General features: G+C 36.8%; 1 protein-coding gene across 2 annotated transcripts in view; it reads right to left on the bottom strand.

Moving 5' to 3' along the window:
• Positions 1–1,826: 1,826 nt before the first annotated feature.
• Positions 1,827–18,498, bottom strand: part of spire2.S (spire-type actin nucleation factor 2 S homeolog) — a 35,246-nt gene continuing 18,574 nt past the window's right edge. For both annotated transcript variants that reach the window (XM_018260515.2, XM_018260514.2), the window contains exons 4-15: positions 18,411–18,479; positions 17,908–18,072; positions 17,546–17,632; positions 17,322–17,445; positions 16,580–16,743; positions 14,492–14,708; positions 13,369–13,490; positions 12,849–12,983; positions 10,497–10,573; positions 6,598–6,625; positions 4,513–4,628; positions 1,827–3,594 (exon numbers count right to left, since the gene is read on the bottom strand). In XM_018260515.2, coding sequence (XP_018116004.1) covers positions 3,396–3,594; positions 4,513–4,628; positions 6,598–6,625; positions 10,497–10,573; positions 12,849–12,983; positions 13,369–13,490; positions 14,492–14,708; positions 16,580–16,743; positions 17,322–17,445; positions 17,546–17,632; positions 17,908–18,072; positions 18,411–18,479 — 1,503 coding nt within the window. In that variant the 3' untranslated portion in view covers positions 1,827–3,395. The remainder of the gene's footprint in view (positions 3,595–4,512; positions 4,629–6,597; positions 6,626–10,496; positions 10,574–12,848; positions 12,984–13,368; positions 13,491–14,491; positions 14,709–16,579; positions 16,744–17,321; positions 17,446–17,545; positions 17,633–17,907; positions 18,073–18,410; positions 18,480–18,498) is intronic.

Below are 18,498 nucleotides of genomic sequence, written 5' to 3'. Positions count from 1 at the left end.
GTAATTGTGAGAATTCTAATCTTAGTAAGCAAGTTGCAGGTAAAATTGAATCCATAAAGAAACACTAGAATTTCTAATATATCAGATGACAGTGAATGTAGTCAGACCAGGAATGACTGGCACGGTTGGCCAGATTGTTCATCTATTGCAATATATATTCAAACAAAATATGTGATCAGAAAGATATTTTGCCTGGTTTTGCAACGAAAAACTGGCCACAGACTCCAGTGTATTTTTTGTGTGACATAGAAAATGTTTTAAAGACAAAATAGCCAATGACTTTAAAGGGGTGGTTCACCTTGAATTTGACTTTTAATATACTATAAAATGGCCAATTCTAAGCAACTTTTCAATTGTATTTTAGAATTTATTTTGTACAGTTTTTTTTAATTATTCACCTTCTTCTGACTTTTTGCAGGTTTGAAATATGAGGTCACTGACCCCTTCGAAAAAGAAACAAACGTTCTGTAAGGCTACAAATTTATTGTTATTGCTACTTTTTATTATTCGTCTTTCTTTTCAGGCCTCTCCTTCTCATATTCAAATCAATGCACGGTTGCTAGGGTAATTTGGTAAGTTGCAAACTGGAGAACTGCTAAATAAAAAGCTAAATAACTTGAAAAACAGAAATAATAACTGAACACCAATTGCAAATTGTCTCGGAATATCACTTTCTACACGATTTCGTTCGTTCGATCGAACGATTTTTATTCGATCGTAGGATTGCCAAATTTGGTGAAAAAACTTTGAATTCGAAGTTTTTCAATACGATGGTCGAATTTCGAAGTTTTTGGTACTTCGAAATTTGACCCTTGATAAATCTGCCCCTAAAAGTTAACTCAAAGGTGAACAACCACTAATGCATTTCAGGAATTTTGCTGTCCTGCTAATTTTTTGGTGAAGGGAATGGGGCAGATTCAACCATTACTACAAACAATCCCTAGTAGTAGATGTACAGTATACACTAAATATTGGAGCACAATTTTTCATTTTTAGAAACATTTTGTTCATTTACCTTAATCTCATCAGAACACACAGTGTAGCAAGTCCTACTCATAATAAGTCTCTGTGCTTACTACCCTGAGCCTATATGTGTGAAAGTAGAATGAATGCTGATTGTAGTTATACAATAGTCCATTTCATTTTGGTGAGCTCCATGTTTTATGTACTTCCTGGAAACGTAAGCCTATGCCATGAATATTTAAAAGACTTAAAAGACTTTAATAGACTGGTTTCTGTATATTAAAGCAATATTTCATTCCCATATGAACATTTTTACTCTAGGTCAGAGTTCAATGTTCTCATTGAACGTTTTGCAGCCTTCCTGTTTCAGAGAAGTTTCAGTGCACCGTAGCTACATATGAAAGAGACACAAAACTCACGCAGAATAGTCACACTTTTGTCCAAATTTGCCTCACCATTTTGGATGCCCAAAAAAAAGATTATAATAATTCAGAGATACACATATAGTTGTACAGTAAATATGACCCAAAGTTCACATAGCTGATGCTACATGGTGCAGATGGTGCCTGCTTTTCTAGATTTTGGGCTCTGATTGCTCATCATATCACTTAATATGAATATATTACTATTATCTTTTTCTACTGAAACATTTGTGCCATTTGAGCTCAATACCAAGCTTGCTTTAATTCACATCAGGAGAAGCAATTGGTCATTTTCTGACTGCTGCGGCTTTAACTATGAAAGCAATTCCACACACACTTCATATTAGCCTTCATACCTTACAACTGTACACACAAACCTATAGATAAATATACCACATACATAGAAAAAAAAAAGTACAACACTGATATTTCAGGTAGTGATGCAATTTATATATACAGCATAAGGTTTACATTTTTTAAAAATTTTGTAAAATTTTGTTACAAAAATATGATTTGTACCATTGTAGGGCTGGAGAGGCCTGTGAGATTTTGCACTGCAAGAGATCCTTTGTGGCACCTCCAGCCCCAGAGAAAAGGGAAAGAAAGAAAGAAAGAAAAAGAAAGAAAAAGAGAAAGAAAGAAAGAAAAAGAAAGAGAAAGAAAGAAAGAAAAAGAAAGAAAAAGAAAGAGAAAGAAAGAGAAAGAAAGAAAAAGAAAGAAAGAAAGAAAGAGAGAGAAAGAAAGAAAGAAAGAAAGAAAGAAAGAAAGAAAGAAAGAAAGAGAAAGAAAGAAAGAGAAAGAAAAAAAGACACATCTCACTTGGTACCTCTGTGCTGCACAGTTCTGCACTGAGGTCATTGAGTAAGTAGCATAGATATGACTTACAAAAAGAAAGCATTATGGGAGAAAACTAAGCATAGAAGTGTATTTCCCACATGCAGCATTTAAGGTTAAATGGGTGTGTCCATACTGGAATTAAGCTCTAACAGGATATTGGGTTGTGCCATGCTAGGAGAGCCTTTGGTTTGGTTAGCCACAGCACATAATCCAGCCTTTCCAAAAGTTCTAGATCAAATATGTATAGAGTAATACTGTGTTTGCAAAGAAGAAATGAATTATGTTTCCACCAATCTCCCACAAATCTGGGGCTAGTGGTCCACCTTAGATTCTGTTACCACTAGAGGCTACTGGACTCTATGGATAATGGACCATGTGGCATTTGATCTCCTTTTCTTTTTTCTAACTAAGTGCTTCTCATAGATAACAAAATGTGCCTGTGTTTATGGCATCTATAAAATATTTTTGTTCGGCTCAAATGCGATTTGTATCATTATCACCATCACAAGCAATATGTTTTGTGGCCAAATTGTTGCCCTAAGGAGAAAAAGATGGCACTGGGACATAAGCTTAAAGGGCAACTTATGGACGTTGCAGCTGTAAACACACATATTCCAGGCCCTTGAAATTGTGTATGCAATAATGGTTTATTACACTATACTGCAGCTTCTACACTAGTGTTCTACCAAGAGTCCCACATGAGTTCAACTTATGTGCAGTGAATCCACAGAGCCAGCTCTGAGATTTTAGGTAACGGATATGTTAAGCCTGAAAACAAGGTAAGGGGTATCCAGTGATCCAGCCAAGATCCCCGTTGATTCAATATCAGATTGAGAAATACTTTAAACCCTACTTTTAACAGCCTTTCCCAGATCTGGATATTCTATAAATCCTTTGGCTCATTACACCCTTATAACTTAACCAGCATTAAACTGCCTCCAAAATGGTTACATAATAAAGGTCCAGATAGGTTCCAACTGATTTCTTTCTGTGGATGTTTGGTTAGGTCAATTTGACATCTACAGTCACCAGTGCTTCAGCATGCATCCTTCATTACAAATGTGCAGACATTCCATTCAGTAGCTTAGAATTCATTCATACAAATGTATGTCTTGCAAGCCACTGACACCAGAGTTTATTTTCCCTTGTGACAGTAGTGATGAAACAGTGGTGTCACATTCTCTTGGCAGTCCTCTTGTGTGCTTCAGCTTGTGTTGATCTGGCCCCAATGTTTAAAATGTCCACACTTTTTCTGCTGGAGGACACCACATCTCTAATGAAAGCAGCGCAGTCAGTGCACACGTCCTTCAGAACAAAGCCCTGGGCATAGATATGTGGAAATTGACGCTGTACGTTTCTCCAGATAGGACCACTGTAGGATCAAGAACAGGAATATGTTGTTTAGAATTTACACGATGGAAACATACTTCTATTATTTTAAAGATTCTATTAGTTCTACGTAAAAGCTACAGGTATCCCTATGAGAAGAAATATAGAGGTATGAACAAGAGCTAAGAGAGACTGTCCCTTGGAATTCTCAAATACCTGCGATAGCAGTTAAACAAATGAAACGGGATGTAAACCTTTGTTCCTGGGCTATGGTCTGCTCAGTTTTAATAGGTAAACTTAGTGCCTGATATAGAAGGATTCTATGTGCAGAATAATACTGCATTTCTAGGTTTCCACTGCCAGATGTTATAACAGTTTTTGGAGGTTTAATAACTTAACGCAATATCATACATTTTGTACAAAGAATCTCCCAAAAACAGTAGGTGCCTCTTTTATTACATAAATGGAAAGAGGGATCTTTCTTTTTCTTTTGCAAGATTCTTTGTACAAAATGTTATAAGATTACCAATAAGTAAAAGCGGAGGCCATGACCCAACCTGTGCACAATCATTACAGATCAATAGAAAATGCTTTCACTGTTTAAAAACAAAAATTTGGTGGGGTGTTGAAGTCTATGGTCGCTCAAACTGACCTCTAGCAATTGCACTGTGCAGCCTGACTGGGAAGAATCAGCCAACCCTTTGTATCTGAGCAGTTGGGCCTAACAATTACCTGTATGGCCTCCATTGCCCTAAACCTGCCTGTGTATTTTTTGCAGAATCTCACATTTTTACTACACTTGTAACCTGTGCCTGTAATTTATCTGTCATAATACTGCACTAAACTGACCTTTAGAGGTTGTTATCCATTTCGTTTTGTGAGGTTTTATTACTCTGTGTATCATGCTATCATGCCGCTTGTATAAATCAGTACGGTTATATAAGCACATATTAAAGCTTACTGGGAATTGTCAGTCCATCGGGAGGTATGCACACTTGAGCTGGTTGATCTGGTAGGAATATCAAACCCTACAGTGTACACTGGAATATGGTCCAATTTCTTGGCAGGAAGCTTCATCTGATTATTATGAACAACAATTAAATAATGAGAGGTAAGAACAAAGATGTACCAGTACATGAAATTATTTTACAAAATAAGGTTACATTTCAATTCATACAGTTCAGCTCTAATCTCAGCACTGGCCTTTTAAATCATAAGAAATAGATCAGTGCCTCTGGCAACGGAGAAAACAAACAACAGAACAGAAACAAGTTTGGGAGGGATGTATGCTATGTAAAATACATTCCTCCCAAACTCCTGTTTCTGCAAAATAAGGGAGTATTCAGGTTTGATGGACTTAGAAATCAAATAAGCAGGACACTCGGTTGCCCAGACACACAGGAATAGCAACGGAACATAGAAGATCCTTCCAACAGAGGGCTGGAACGCAGAATGGAACGCATCAGGATAGACACCGGAAGGGTAACCATGGAAACCAACCACTATCCGCTTTTAAGGACACTACACGCTAAACACCCCATGCCTCCGAGGAAGCTGATTGGATATTTTTATATCTTTTAATTTCTAATAAAACGGATTACACTATATATTTTATATTGGGACACCCACGGAGTGTCAGAGGAGGAGAATAAAGCAACACAGATAACGTTATATGCAAGTTAAACACTACTCTCTTAGAAGTCTTGGTAAAGGTACTTGTAAAAATCACATGTGCATGATAAAGAGGATTTAAAGGCTGTTTAAAGGGGAAGCACACTTGATATCCTTTTGGATGGTTCAATCTGAATCTAAAGGAGAAGTAATCAGTTATAGCACTATTTCCCCATTTCAGCACTTGGTGTACAATTTGAAGTTTGGAAATACTACACTATATACTTTGTATTTCTCTGTTGTTTGTTTTCTCCGTTGCCACACATGTTTCTTACACATATATAACAAAACCACAGGTGAGAAACTGAATCAGGATCGGCAGGAGTGAACTGGACTAATTTTGTTTTCTTACAATTTTTAAATTTATTATTTTCTTTTAAATTGTAAACAGGAATTACAGAATCTGACCAATCACATGGCAGGTAAATGAAGACCAACACAATAACTGTAGCTGTAAGTTGACAGCGATAGACAAGATTATTTCCCCTTCATACCTCAGCTTTAAACTTTTAAAGAGCTAAAGCAGTGGCGTAACTTGGGGGGCACAGGAGGAATAGGGGGCCCTATATGGCCCTAATTAATGAACAATTTCAACATATATTGGTAAAAACTGACAACTTCCGGATATGTTGGGGGCCCTAAAAATAATTTGCTGTGGGGCCCAGTAACATCTAATTACACCACTGAGCTTCAGACCAAGCATTGCCAATATACTTTGCACTTTTAAATGCACCACCATTAACTTAAAGTATTTATACAACACTCTTGTAAAAAAAAAAAAAAAAAAAAAAAAAAAGCAGTGGCAGAGCCCAGAGTGTCATTGACCTCAGCAACCAATCAGCTTCTTTTCAACTAGCAGCAGGGGGAAGCAAGAAAGCAAAAACTGATTTTTTTACTGCCCAGGTACAAATTTGGTTGTTTCTGAAGCAAATACATAACTTTAACCAGTGCAGAACAGCGGTACATTATACATTAATAACTTTCATACACTTTTGGGGGTTACTGTTCCTTTAAAAGGTGTATTTAATGTAATGCATCTCAGATACATGTAGGTGGACTAAAACAGCGGCCGTCTCAAGGATAAAAAAAGTCACTCTAAATAACAATATTCTAATAAAAGTCGACCAATTCTGCTAAGAAAAAAACAGGGTTGTCTTTATTAATCAGTGACTCTAGAAACTCAAAGGTTTCCACAGAATTTGAGGCAGATTTTATTTCAGATTACGGCATTTATGTATAAAAAATTATACAGAGAACCACAGTTTTTTTGTTGAGGCAATGCAGGTTTTCTGATTAATGTATTTTTGTTCTCATTAATATGTTGTCATTTGGACACTGGTTGAAAACAAAAAATAAAAAAGGTAAGGACTCTTACCTTCACATTGCAAGCAGCACAGACAGACCTGTAAAGACAATGAGAAGAGATGAGACTCCAAAAGAAAGTCACAAATGAACTGGTTTTTGTTATGAAGTGTCCAGATATGTAGGATTGTCATTAACTGTGCTAATATGCACTACTGTGCTGTGTTACACACTTTGCACTTGCACATGGCTTGTGCTTTGTACGAGATCCCACTTAGGCAAATTTGTAGAAAAGCCAAAAACATATTCACAGCAAATCTGGATGTACAAAGCTGTATTTTATACACCCATTATGTCCCAACTGTTTAAAGGAAAACTATACCCCCCAAATGAATACTTAAGCAACGGAGTTTATATCAATTTAAGTGGCATATTAAAGAATCTTACCAAAATGGAATTTATATTTAAGTAAATATTGTCCTTTTACATCTCTTGCCTTTAACCACCATTATGTGATGGTCTCTGATCACCCGACCAGAAATACTACAACTGTAACAGGAAGAAGTGTGGAAGAAAAAGACAGAACTACGTCCATTAATTGGCTCATGTGACCTAACGTGTATTGTATGTTTGTGTGCACCGTGAATCCTAGGATCCCAGGGACAGCCTTTATTTTTTAGAATGGCAATTTTCTATTTATGATTACCAAAAAGGCACATACTACTAAAAATAGTATATTATTATGAAAATGGTTTATTTACACGAAGCAGGGTTTTACATATGAGCCGTTTTATGCAATATGCAGTATTTTTATAGAGACCTACATTGTTCGGGGGTATAGTTTTCCATAACAGCAAATCCCTATGCAGTCATCACCAGCTGGTTTATTGTGAGACTATTCCTGCATGTAATAAAAGGCACTATGTTTGCCCAGATGCAGTAACCCATAATCAAGAAAAATTTGCTTTTATACAGGTGAATGGTAAACACTAAATGTGAATAGGCTACCCATGAGCAATCTTACAGAGCCTTTCAGGACAGATGCAGCTCAGTGAATCTTTCAGCTGGAGAGTAACACTAAGATACAGAGTATGTCTCAGCTGGGACAGAGTTGTAGACCTTACCCTACATAACAAATAAAAAAACAAACAAATACAAAAGTATTGTAGAAGCGATACCTATATTGGCTAAGAATAAAAATACATTGCAAGCTTTCGGATCACCAAGGCCCCTTCGTCTGGCAAAATACAAATGAAAGCTAGAAAGGCACAGCATTTATACTGTTAAATCAGTGAAAGGTATTCATGGGTAATAGATTAGGAAGTTACAGATAGATAGAGATCAATTGTATAGATAATACAATGAATTAGGGTGGGTTGTGAATAGTCAATAGGAGTCTGGATTCAGTCAGGTCACATAGTGTGACATGAAACCTGACCCTAAATTAAGGCCCTGTCTTAATGTGTTAAATAACTCTATACATTTGAATTCATAAATCTTCCTTTCCCTGTTCAGTTTTAAAGTTCCCTTTTATAATTAAAGGAGAAGGAAAGGCTAAAATTAAGTAAGCTTTTTCAGAAAGGTCTATATAAATACACCAGAAAACCCTCAATGTAATGCTGCTCTGATTCCTCTGTCAAAATAAACACAGCATTTCTTTCCTTCTATTGTGTACACATGGACTTCTGTATCAGACTTCCTGATAAACCTGAATATATCTCCAGGGCAGGGCTTGAGCATGCTCAGTTTGCTGCTCTCTCCCTCCCTCCTTCCACCCCTGCTGTAATCTGAGCTCAGAGCTGTAAGTGGTCAGGGAGAGACTCAGGCAGGAAGTGATGTCACACCAAGCTAATATGGCAGCTTCTATCCTTAACAAACAGAGACAGTGTCTAGAGCTGTTTACTCAGGTATGGTAAAGCATTCTGCAGAATAAATATAGCGTTCTAGCTTGCACTATTGTGGCTAATCTGTTGGCAATAAACTGTCTTGGAGCTTTCCTTCTCCTTTAAGACCTGCATGTCCTGAAGACTGATTTTGACTGCAGAAGTGTTGCCCCACTGGTGTATCACATGATTTGGTGTTGATTTTATGTCTGCGATGGTTCATTCTTGTGCGCGATTTTTGTCCTGTTTCACCAATGTATATGCCTCCTGTAGAGCACCTAGTACATGTAATCATGTATACCACATTGGATCAAGCACACGAATAGTGGTCCAGAATGGTGTAGACTTTTTGTGTATTCGGTATAGCAACTTGATCTTTGCACAGGATGTATTTGCAGGTTTCACATCTGTTGCTGTTGCAGGGAAATGTACCTGCTTTAGTTGTTTTAGAAAGAGCACTTCTGACAATCATTTTCCTCATATTAGGTGGTTGTCTCTAAGACAAGAGAGGTAGTTCCGGGAATATTTGTTTTAGTCGGGTATCTGTATGGAGCATGTGTTGCAGGTATCTGTATGGAGCATGGGTTGCAGGTCTCTGGCTATTTTTCTAATAATGTTCAGTTGTGGGTTGTAGGTAACTACAATAGGTACCCTGTTGTTTTCTGTCTTTTCTTTGTAATCCAAGAGTGTGTCTCTGGGTATTTGAGTTGCTCTGTGGATTTGATCACCAATAACCTGCGGATGGTGTCCCTGATTAACAAAAGTTTTCCGTAAGGAATGCAGATGTTTATTTCTGTCATCAAGGTTTGACCAAATCTGGTTGTATCTCAGAGCCTGGCTACAAATTCCCGGAACTACCTCTCTTGTCTTAGAGACAACCACCTAATATGAGGAAAATGATTGTCAGAAGTGCTCTTCTTATAACAACTAAAGCAGGTACATTTCCCTGCAACAGCAACAGATGTGAAACCTGCAATTACATCCTTTGCAAAGATCAAGTTGCTATACCGAAAACAAATAAAAGTCTACACCATTCTGGACCACTATTCGTGTGCTTGATCCAATGTGGTATACATGATTACATGTACTAGGTTCTCTACAGGAGGCATATACATTGGTGAAACAGGACAAAAATTGCGCACAAGGTTAAACCGTCGCAGACATAAAATCAACACCAAATCATGTGATACACCAGTGGGGCAACATTTCAAAATCACAGTCTTCAGGACATGAAGGTCTTAATTCTAAAAGGGAACTTTAAAACTGAACGGGAAAGGAAGATTTATGAATTCAAATGTATAGAGTTATTTAACACATTAAGACAGGGCCTTAATTTAGGGTCAGGTTTCATGTCACACTATGTGACCTGACTGAATCAAGACTCCTATTGACTATTCACAACCCACCCTAATTCATTGTATTATCTATACAATTGATCTCTATCTATCTGTTACTTCCTAATGTATTGCCCATGAATACCTTTCACGGATTTAACAGTATATATGCTGTGCCTTTCTAGCTTTCATTTGTATTTTGCCTGACAAAGGGGCCTTGGTGCTCCGAAAGCTTGCAATGTATTTTTATTGTCAGCCAATATAGGTATCACTTCTACAATACTTGTGTATTTGTTTATTTGTTATTTTTGCTACTGGCTAACACGGTACCACAGTTTTTGTTTTAGACCTTACCCTACAAAGAGCAATTTCTCCGATTTTCTAAAGCCGATTGCCTTGAAATGTGTCAATTGTGTGCTAAAAATTTATTTTGTGGTGATGATAAACAGTACTATCAATACTATATAGTCCTCAGACCCAGAATGGTATATTATACTAATACTTTATAAATTTATGTGTCGGTGAACAGTACATTTTAGGATAATGAACTGCTAGGACTTTTATTTAAAGTGCAAGTCTGAATTTAAGTTTATGAAGTTAATCTAACGGCATTGGGAGACTGTGGATCGCAATTACTGGTCTGGCATTGCCTTACGTATGTGACATATTACAGTAGAACAGTCATCCTGAACTAAACCTTATACATTAACCATCAATGATTTTCTCCACAGTCCCATCTGACAAGCCTTTCTCACCTTTTACAGAAGAGGCAATTAAATGATCGGGAGAACAGGAAGAGGAGAGGGAACTTCACTTGGCAACAGCAACAAATCTATGGGCCAAAAGGCGATAGGTTACTTTTTTTTCTATATAGGAAACAAATTATGGAACAAATCTTTAGAACAGCTTGGTAGAAAATGAAAAGCATAAACAGCTACGATCAGCTCTAGCATTACAAAGTTCTAAAACTAGAACCCAAGCACAAATCTACAAGAGAACAGTAAAACAAAACACACAAAAAACCTAATAAAAAAATATATAGAAAGGCAAAAGAAAATACAATGTTAAGGGGAGCCGTCAAACTACCAAGAAGAGGAGAGGCACCAAAGACTTTATCCTATCTATCTTTTATCAACTATATTAATGGTCTTTCCCTACCCCTTATATCTACAGTGGTGCTTGAAAGTTGGTGAACCCTTTAAAATTTTCTATATTTTATACGAATGTGACCTAAATCATCTGATTGTAAACAAGTCCTAAAAGTAGATGAAGAACACCTAGTTAATCAAATGAAACACAAATGATTAGATTTGGTCATGTGTTTATTGATACAAAGATTCAATAACATCTGCTCGTGGCAAAGTGTATCAGTCCCGCACATCAACTCAGAGAAATTTTAGCCCATTCCTGTACAAATCATGTGGGTTTCCTCAGGTCTTTCCACAACATTTTAATTGGATTAAGGTCAAGGCTTTGACTTGGCCATTCCAAAACATTCAATTTATTCTTCTTTAACCATTCTTTGGTAGATCGACTTGTGTGTTTAGGATCAATGTCTTGATGCATGGCCCATTGTTTATTGAGATCCAGACAGATGTCTTGACAATTTCCTTTACAATTCTCTGGTATTGTTTAGAATTCATTGTTCTGTCAATGATGGCAAGCCGTCCAGGGCCAGATGCAGTAAAACAGGCCCGAACCAGAATACTCCTACTACCATGTTTCACAGATGGAATAAGGTTCTTACGCTGGAATGCAGTGTTTTTCTTTCTCCAAATGTAATGCTTTTTATTTAAGCCAAAAGGTTCTAGTTTGGCTTCATCAGTCCACAAAAACATTCTTCAAGTATCTTTCTGGGTTGTCCACATGATCTTTAGCAAACTGTAGTCGGCCAGCAATATTTTTTGCACTGGAGAGCAGTGGCTTTCTCCTTGCTACCCTACCATACACACCATTGCTGTTCAGGGTTTTCCCGATGGTGGACTCAACCTCAACATTCGTCACTGTAAGACTGGACTGCCATTGTTCAGAAGTTACCCTGGGTTCCTTTATAACCTCTTGAACTATCAGATTCCTTGCAGTCAAAGGTATCTTTGATGGTTGACCACTTCTGGGTAGGGTAAAAAATGTCTTGAATTTCTTACATTTGTACACAATCTGACATTTGTACAAGTCTGACTGTTGATTGGTGGAGTCCAAACTCTTTAGAGATAGTCGTGGAACCTTTTCCAGCTTTCTGAGTATCAACAACTCTTTTTCAGAGGTCCTTGGACACCTCTTTGTTCCATAATACACATCCACAAATGGCTTTGCTGGAGCTCCATTCTTTAAATAAAACAGGGTCTTTCACTCACACTAGATTGTCATCCCATTGACTGATATACCAGACTGATTTCACCTTCAAATTATATGATAATCCTAAAGATCCACTGACTTTTACCACACACAGATATGTTATTGTATCATTTTTTTTCCAATAAATACATGAGCAAATATAATAACGTTTTAGGACTGGTTAAAAATTAGATGATGTTTTAGGTCACATTCATATAAAAATATAGAAAATTTTAAAGGGTTCACAAACTTTCAAGCACCACTGTAGATGTACTTTGGTTAAGGGGTGGGAAAAGACCATTAATATAGTTGTTAAAAGACACATTTAGTATCCTGTGTGATTCTGTAATAGTTTGCCAGACTCTTCTTTGCTAAAGAACCACTGTGGTCTTTCTTTCAGAACTGTTGTCAGTACACTGGGGAATCACTAGTCTGACATAGGGGCATGTTTACTAACATTCCATAGTATCTTTCTACACATTCTAAAAGAAAACAGATTTAAAAGTCCATTTCCAGCTCTTTTCCGCTATTAATTTCCCAGTAACTTCAGATCAAGAATATGGACAATATCTAAAAAACAAAGTCATTTTAAGACTGAAAGTTCAAGTTATGACCTCTTAAATTTTCTTTGACAGAAATGTTTTTGAACTTTTTAAAGTTTGTTGTGATGGCATAGGTTGGCGATGATGCAAAGTAAACAAAACATAAAGCTCTTGTTAGCCACACTCACTCGTTGTATAATTGCATACGTTTAGATGTGCTGACCAATATACCTTTCCTTTCTTTAAATTGCTGTACAGTTCTTTAGTTTGTAGGAATTTTTCCATCTCAGCTTTCACAAGGACCCTGCGTACATTGATTACCTCCTCCACGGTCAGGGCCAGTGTGTCCACAGGGTGACTGAATTCCTGCACAAATCAAGCCATTCATATATTATGTTACAGCCGTGCCTCCATCATATAAACACCATCCAGTCATAAAAGTTTCCATTACTTTCAGTGCTGCCATCTACAGCTTTAGTCATAAGAAATCATGCAGACATCTCACAACACTGAAGGCTTAAAAGTTTTTTCACCATTTTTAGATTATATCTCCCCATATCACTTCAGTTAAAAGTTTTTGTACCCAAAGGGAAAAAAAGCAGACAATTAAAGTGTCATGGCATGCATTATGAATGACTAGAAGTGCCCCCTACATCATGACTGTCCAACTGGAAGCTCAAGGGACCAAGGTAGGTGTCCATAGTCAGAAACACTATCTAGCCTGTGTTCTGGCCCACCATTTATCACTCACCAGACACCTGTGCTTGGAGTTATTCTCCGATGAAGTGTCTGTCTCTGTCCATTCTTGCACAGAACTGAGTGAGCCATACGAAGAAGGGGAAGTGCCATTGAGTCTAGCAGTGTTTTGGGATGCTGTGATAAAGAGACCATTTTATTACGAGGTATTATCTTGTACAGAAATGTCAGTGTTAAACAGAACTATACAGAAAATGCAAATGTGTGCCAAATGTGTTTTGGCCATTATTTCAAACAAGTAAAAATCACAGAAAATACATGAATTCATGCCTCAAAAAGCCTCAGCTGGTAGATTGACCCTTAGATGATCCTGTATCATAATCCCTTGCTCCCATCCAAAACAATCAGTCCAGAAAATGATATAATGGAACCGATACCACAGGGTGCAGGAATACTGCTGGAAACGTATTCACCAACACAATCTACATGCCTCACCTGGAGATTATCCACCCCAAATAAAATCAGTGTATAACAATAAAATCCCGATCTATATTCCGGAGACACAGCAGCATGGAGGGAAAAAAAGAATGGGTTCATCATACAGAACTGATCATACCTTAGTAAATCAGTTTGCAATAGGACAGATCAGGCATAAAAATAAAGCCATTATGCAAACATCTTTTTAAAGTAATATTGGTTAAGGAAGAGGGACCAGCAGAAACATATGGGGTATATTTATCAAAGATTGAAGTTAATAGTGAAGTTCCGCCACTCTCCATTCATTTCTATGGGATTTTTATAGGCGTATTTATCAAAGGGTGAACTTTCACTGTCACCCATTGATAAATACGCCTTTCAAAATCCCACAGAAATTAATGGAGAGCTGCGGAACTTCACTCTATTGGCGGAACTTCACTCTTGATAAATTTACCCCATGGAGAAGAAGAATCCTGTAGTTTAGATACAGTTATTGGAAAATCATCACGTGTGCCCTTAAACATATTAGTTAACATCTGGAGCTGTGGTCAGGTTGTGATCCGCTGTACAAAAGCCCATACTGTACATCAATTTTATCTAAGCAGCCTCTGCTTACATACAGTAGGTGCATTCTGCCCATTTTATATTGCAAGAGAACGGACTAATCAGCTACTAGGTCAAAAGGTACATTAATAACTCACCTAAACTTCTGCCCACAGGTCTGTGAGTGGTGGTCAAGCTGCCTGACCGTTCTCTTGTTTGTAACCGGTGGTGATCCAGAGCACTTACTCGCTGAGGAACGTGTCCCATTTCAGTCTGCAGTTGTACCAAGTCCTGCTCGGAGAATGAGCGGTCACGTTTGAGTGGCAATGGAGCACTTATCACCCTACGGACCTCTGCATTTGGAGAGTCATCCTCCTATAAACATAGAATTCCATTACATAACTAACATTTTTCATTAAGGGGTCGAATTCATGTGTAAATTTAAATATACTCAAAATTCGAATGGGAGGTTATTGAGGAAACAGTTCGAATTTGAAACGATCAAATAGTGACGATCTGAAAATTCAATTCATATTCAAGACTAAACTGGAATGGAGTTTTTTCTCCGAATGTCTGAAAGGCTTAAAGGAACAGTAACACCAAAAAATGTAAGTAATGAAAATATCATGTATTGTTGCCCTGCACTGGTAAAACTGATCTGTTTGCGTCAGAAACACTAATATAGTTCATGTAAACAAGCTGCTGTGGAGCAATGGTGGAAATTGAAAAACGGCTATATGGCACAGGTTAACGAATGGATAACAGATGACACCATTAGAGTTTGCTATCGGATGTGTAATCTGAGCCTTTTCTCCTTTGAATGGCTGCCCCCATTGCTATTCAGCAGCATATATATATATATATATATATATATATATATATATATATATATATATATATATATATATATATATATATATATATATATATATATATATATATATATATATATATATATATATATGTAGAGAGGCCTTCTGGATCCATACATTAGATTGTATAGCACCAAAGGGGTTAAATGGGCAAACCGCGTACAACTGCTTCCTAACTTAAAACACCATAGAACTGAGAGTATTTATCCTTTAGATAAAACATCCGTTTGAAGTGGTTTATTAAATAGATACGTATGTTACGAAATAAATAATGGGTTTCTATAAAATGGAAACATATGTGGTAAGCAGTATGTGGACAAATTGTTGTAACATAGTATTTTGTTATGTTTTTATTTCATAGGATGAAACATGCACCGCTTTTAAGATTTTTTTATTGAGCAGATTGGGACACCTACTGATAACACGGTATATTGCACATATTTAAGTAACATTTTAAAAAACATTTTTACTGCAATTTTTAACACATGCACTAATTGATTGTATGTAAATTAAATGGAATACTATTGGTTACGGATTGTTAAACCCTATGAGGTCACTTTGGCGCCATTTTGTATTGTGATCACTATATAAAGTTTTATTGCACATTGTACACTATCCTTGAGAAAGGTCAAAGGAAAGGAAACGTTGGAGCACTGTGATGTGTGAAATGAAATAATAAAAAGACACTTGTTTTACAAAGGGAAGTGCTGGCCCAGGAATGCTTTATTCCAGATTTTATATATATATATATATATATATATATATATATATATATATATATATATATATATATATATATATATATATATATATATATATATATATATATATATATATATATATATATATATATATATATATAAACAATAGTAGAGTTTCTTAAGCAAACACAGCAGTTTTACCAGTGCAGGGCAACACTGCATTATATTTTCATTACTTTAAAACACTTATTTTTTTACATTACTGTTCCTTTAACATCTTCAAATGGGTCACTGGACCTCTGCCATTGACTTCTACACAAACTCGGCAGGTTGTAGGTGGCCAATAGTCAAATTTGAGTTGTTCACAGTGTCACTAGTTTACTAGTCAACCCTTAATAAATCTGCCCCTAAGTGTACTAAACACTTTGACAGATAGATTGGTTTCTGAACTTTTAAGGTGCAGTTTAATGGCCTAAACATGCCAAGTTGTGCAAATGAAACCGTTTAAAACCCTATTGTCTTCAAACAATACCATTCCAAAGTTTTACACCTCTTTTTGTCTAGAAAATCTCAACAGCGACAGATTTAAAGAACAAGTAAAACAGGAGTACAGACAAGATTACTGCACTCTCCTTTGGAGGTGCACTTCTGGGATCATGTGATCCTTATTTACCTCTGAGAGATTCATCTCCTCCATCTCTTCCAGTGTGGGAGCTTTAAGCAATTTCCGAGGCCGTGGTCGAGGGGCTGTAGGTTCTGGAATGGAGAGGTTTATGCAAGATGTAGACTTTATGTCTTTGGAACAGGCTTCTACAATGCAAGGCAGGGAACCAAAACCTAGAGGATACAAGACAAGTGTTAAAAGATTCTACCAATATGAATTCTTCCCTCTGCTCATCACAATGTGCCTTCATCCTAAATTTCATCACAAGTTTTGTAAAATGACCAGATACATCTTAACTGCACCTAATGTCATCCGTCTACAAAACTGCCATAGTGGATACCCGACCTGAGTCCTATAGGCTGGCTAAATACAGCTCTGTCCTCAGCATACATTTGCTAGATTTCAGTTTAATAAACAATAAATTACAAACCTGTACAGAAAAGTTGACTGCCAAGAAAAACTTTATATCCATGCAATGCAATAATATATATTATATAATACTATATATTTGTGAGATAATATAAATATAATATAAAAGGGCTAAACCTTTGGCTAACATGAAAATGTCATAATCACAGCATATCTTAATAAAACACTAATTATAAATAATTATATGCTGTTTTAAATTATACTCTTAGGCTTTTTTATTTTGTGGATTTCCTACAGCCCAAGTGCTGCAGTCACTTCTCTTAGCTCTTACAGAACTGTGGAATACCAGTACACTGTGTTCTGTTAATGGCTCAACCTGTACCTTTTTGACCCCTTCTACTTGCATCCACAGGTCGAAGTTTGGGTTCTTTTTTTATTTCATCAAGCATCTTCTCATGAAGACTCCTCTGTCTAAGAGGCAATGGGGACAGGTTCCTACTAGAAACCTAAGAAAAAAATTTGTGTAAGATTTTTCTTGAAAACGTCACCTTTAACTTTTCACCCTCCCTGCCCATGGGTTAATTATAATGAGATACATATGGTTACCGGTTTCAGTGGTGGCCTGGACCTTATAAAATCCAGTATAACTTCATGGGCATCCTTCTTAACTTTCAGAGGAATGTTTCCTCCGACCTGCAAATAGAGTACCGGGTCACTTATTATTGAGAAAGTATATGCCGCAATGTAAATGCTTTTGATGTGTGCTTTATTTATACTACTAGTAAAGCTATGAAAAAGGCCTTTTGTCTCTAAGAAAGTATTTCTTGGCAAGAATGTACTACAACCCAGAACCCAAGACTGTGTTACAACCCTGGAACAGCAGCATTGTAGACAGCAACACTAGTTTGTGTGTTGTTGTGTCAATTGTATACCTGCAAAAATGCTTACATCCATAGTCCCAAACTCACCATGACTTTACGCAGCTTGTACTTCTGTGCCCTGATGTCCTGCATGAGCATTTCAAAGGGGGTCAGTTGGTACTCCGTGGGTAAAGAGTTAAAGGTCTTCTCTCTGACTTTTTTCAACTGAACTCCTTGACGTAGGTCCCTCATCAGCTGCACCCACAGGTTTGTCTGTACATCATACAGCTCAGAAATTGACACATGTTCACAAACACAAAGACGCCATAAACTATAGCAAAGCCTCAATACATTTGATACAGAGTATAGTGGTAATAACCATACAAGAAAACTCACTCTTTCACTCTTTTTTTAAATATAACAAAACTAATACAGATTTTGACATAGAGCATAATACAAAAATGCATGCTAGGGTTAAACAGGCATCCGTGACATGCCTTTTGCTCTTCTGATTTTTCTGATTTTATAGAATTGAAGCTTTATATGCAAAACACATCCAAAGAATTTTCATAAAGTTATATCACTGTAATAAAGCATCTATTTCTACTCACCCAATCAGTATTCTGCAAATTAACAAGTCCATCTGGTTCTGTCTCTTCTGTACGTAACTTCATCAGTGTCTGGGAAGGAAGAAATTTC

Source organism: Xenopus laevis, chromosome 4S, assembly GCF_017654675.1.
Source record: "Xenopus laevis strain J_2021 chromosome 4S, Xenopus_laevis_v10.1, whole genome shotgun sequence".
In the NCBI taxonomy this organism is placed as follows: Eukaryota; Metazoa; Chordata; class Amphibia; order Anura; family Pipidae; genus Xenopus; species Xenopus laevis.
This window is presented reverse-complemented; position numbering and strand designations above follow the sequence as displayed.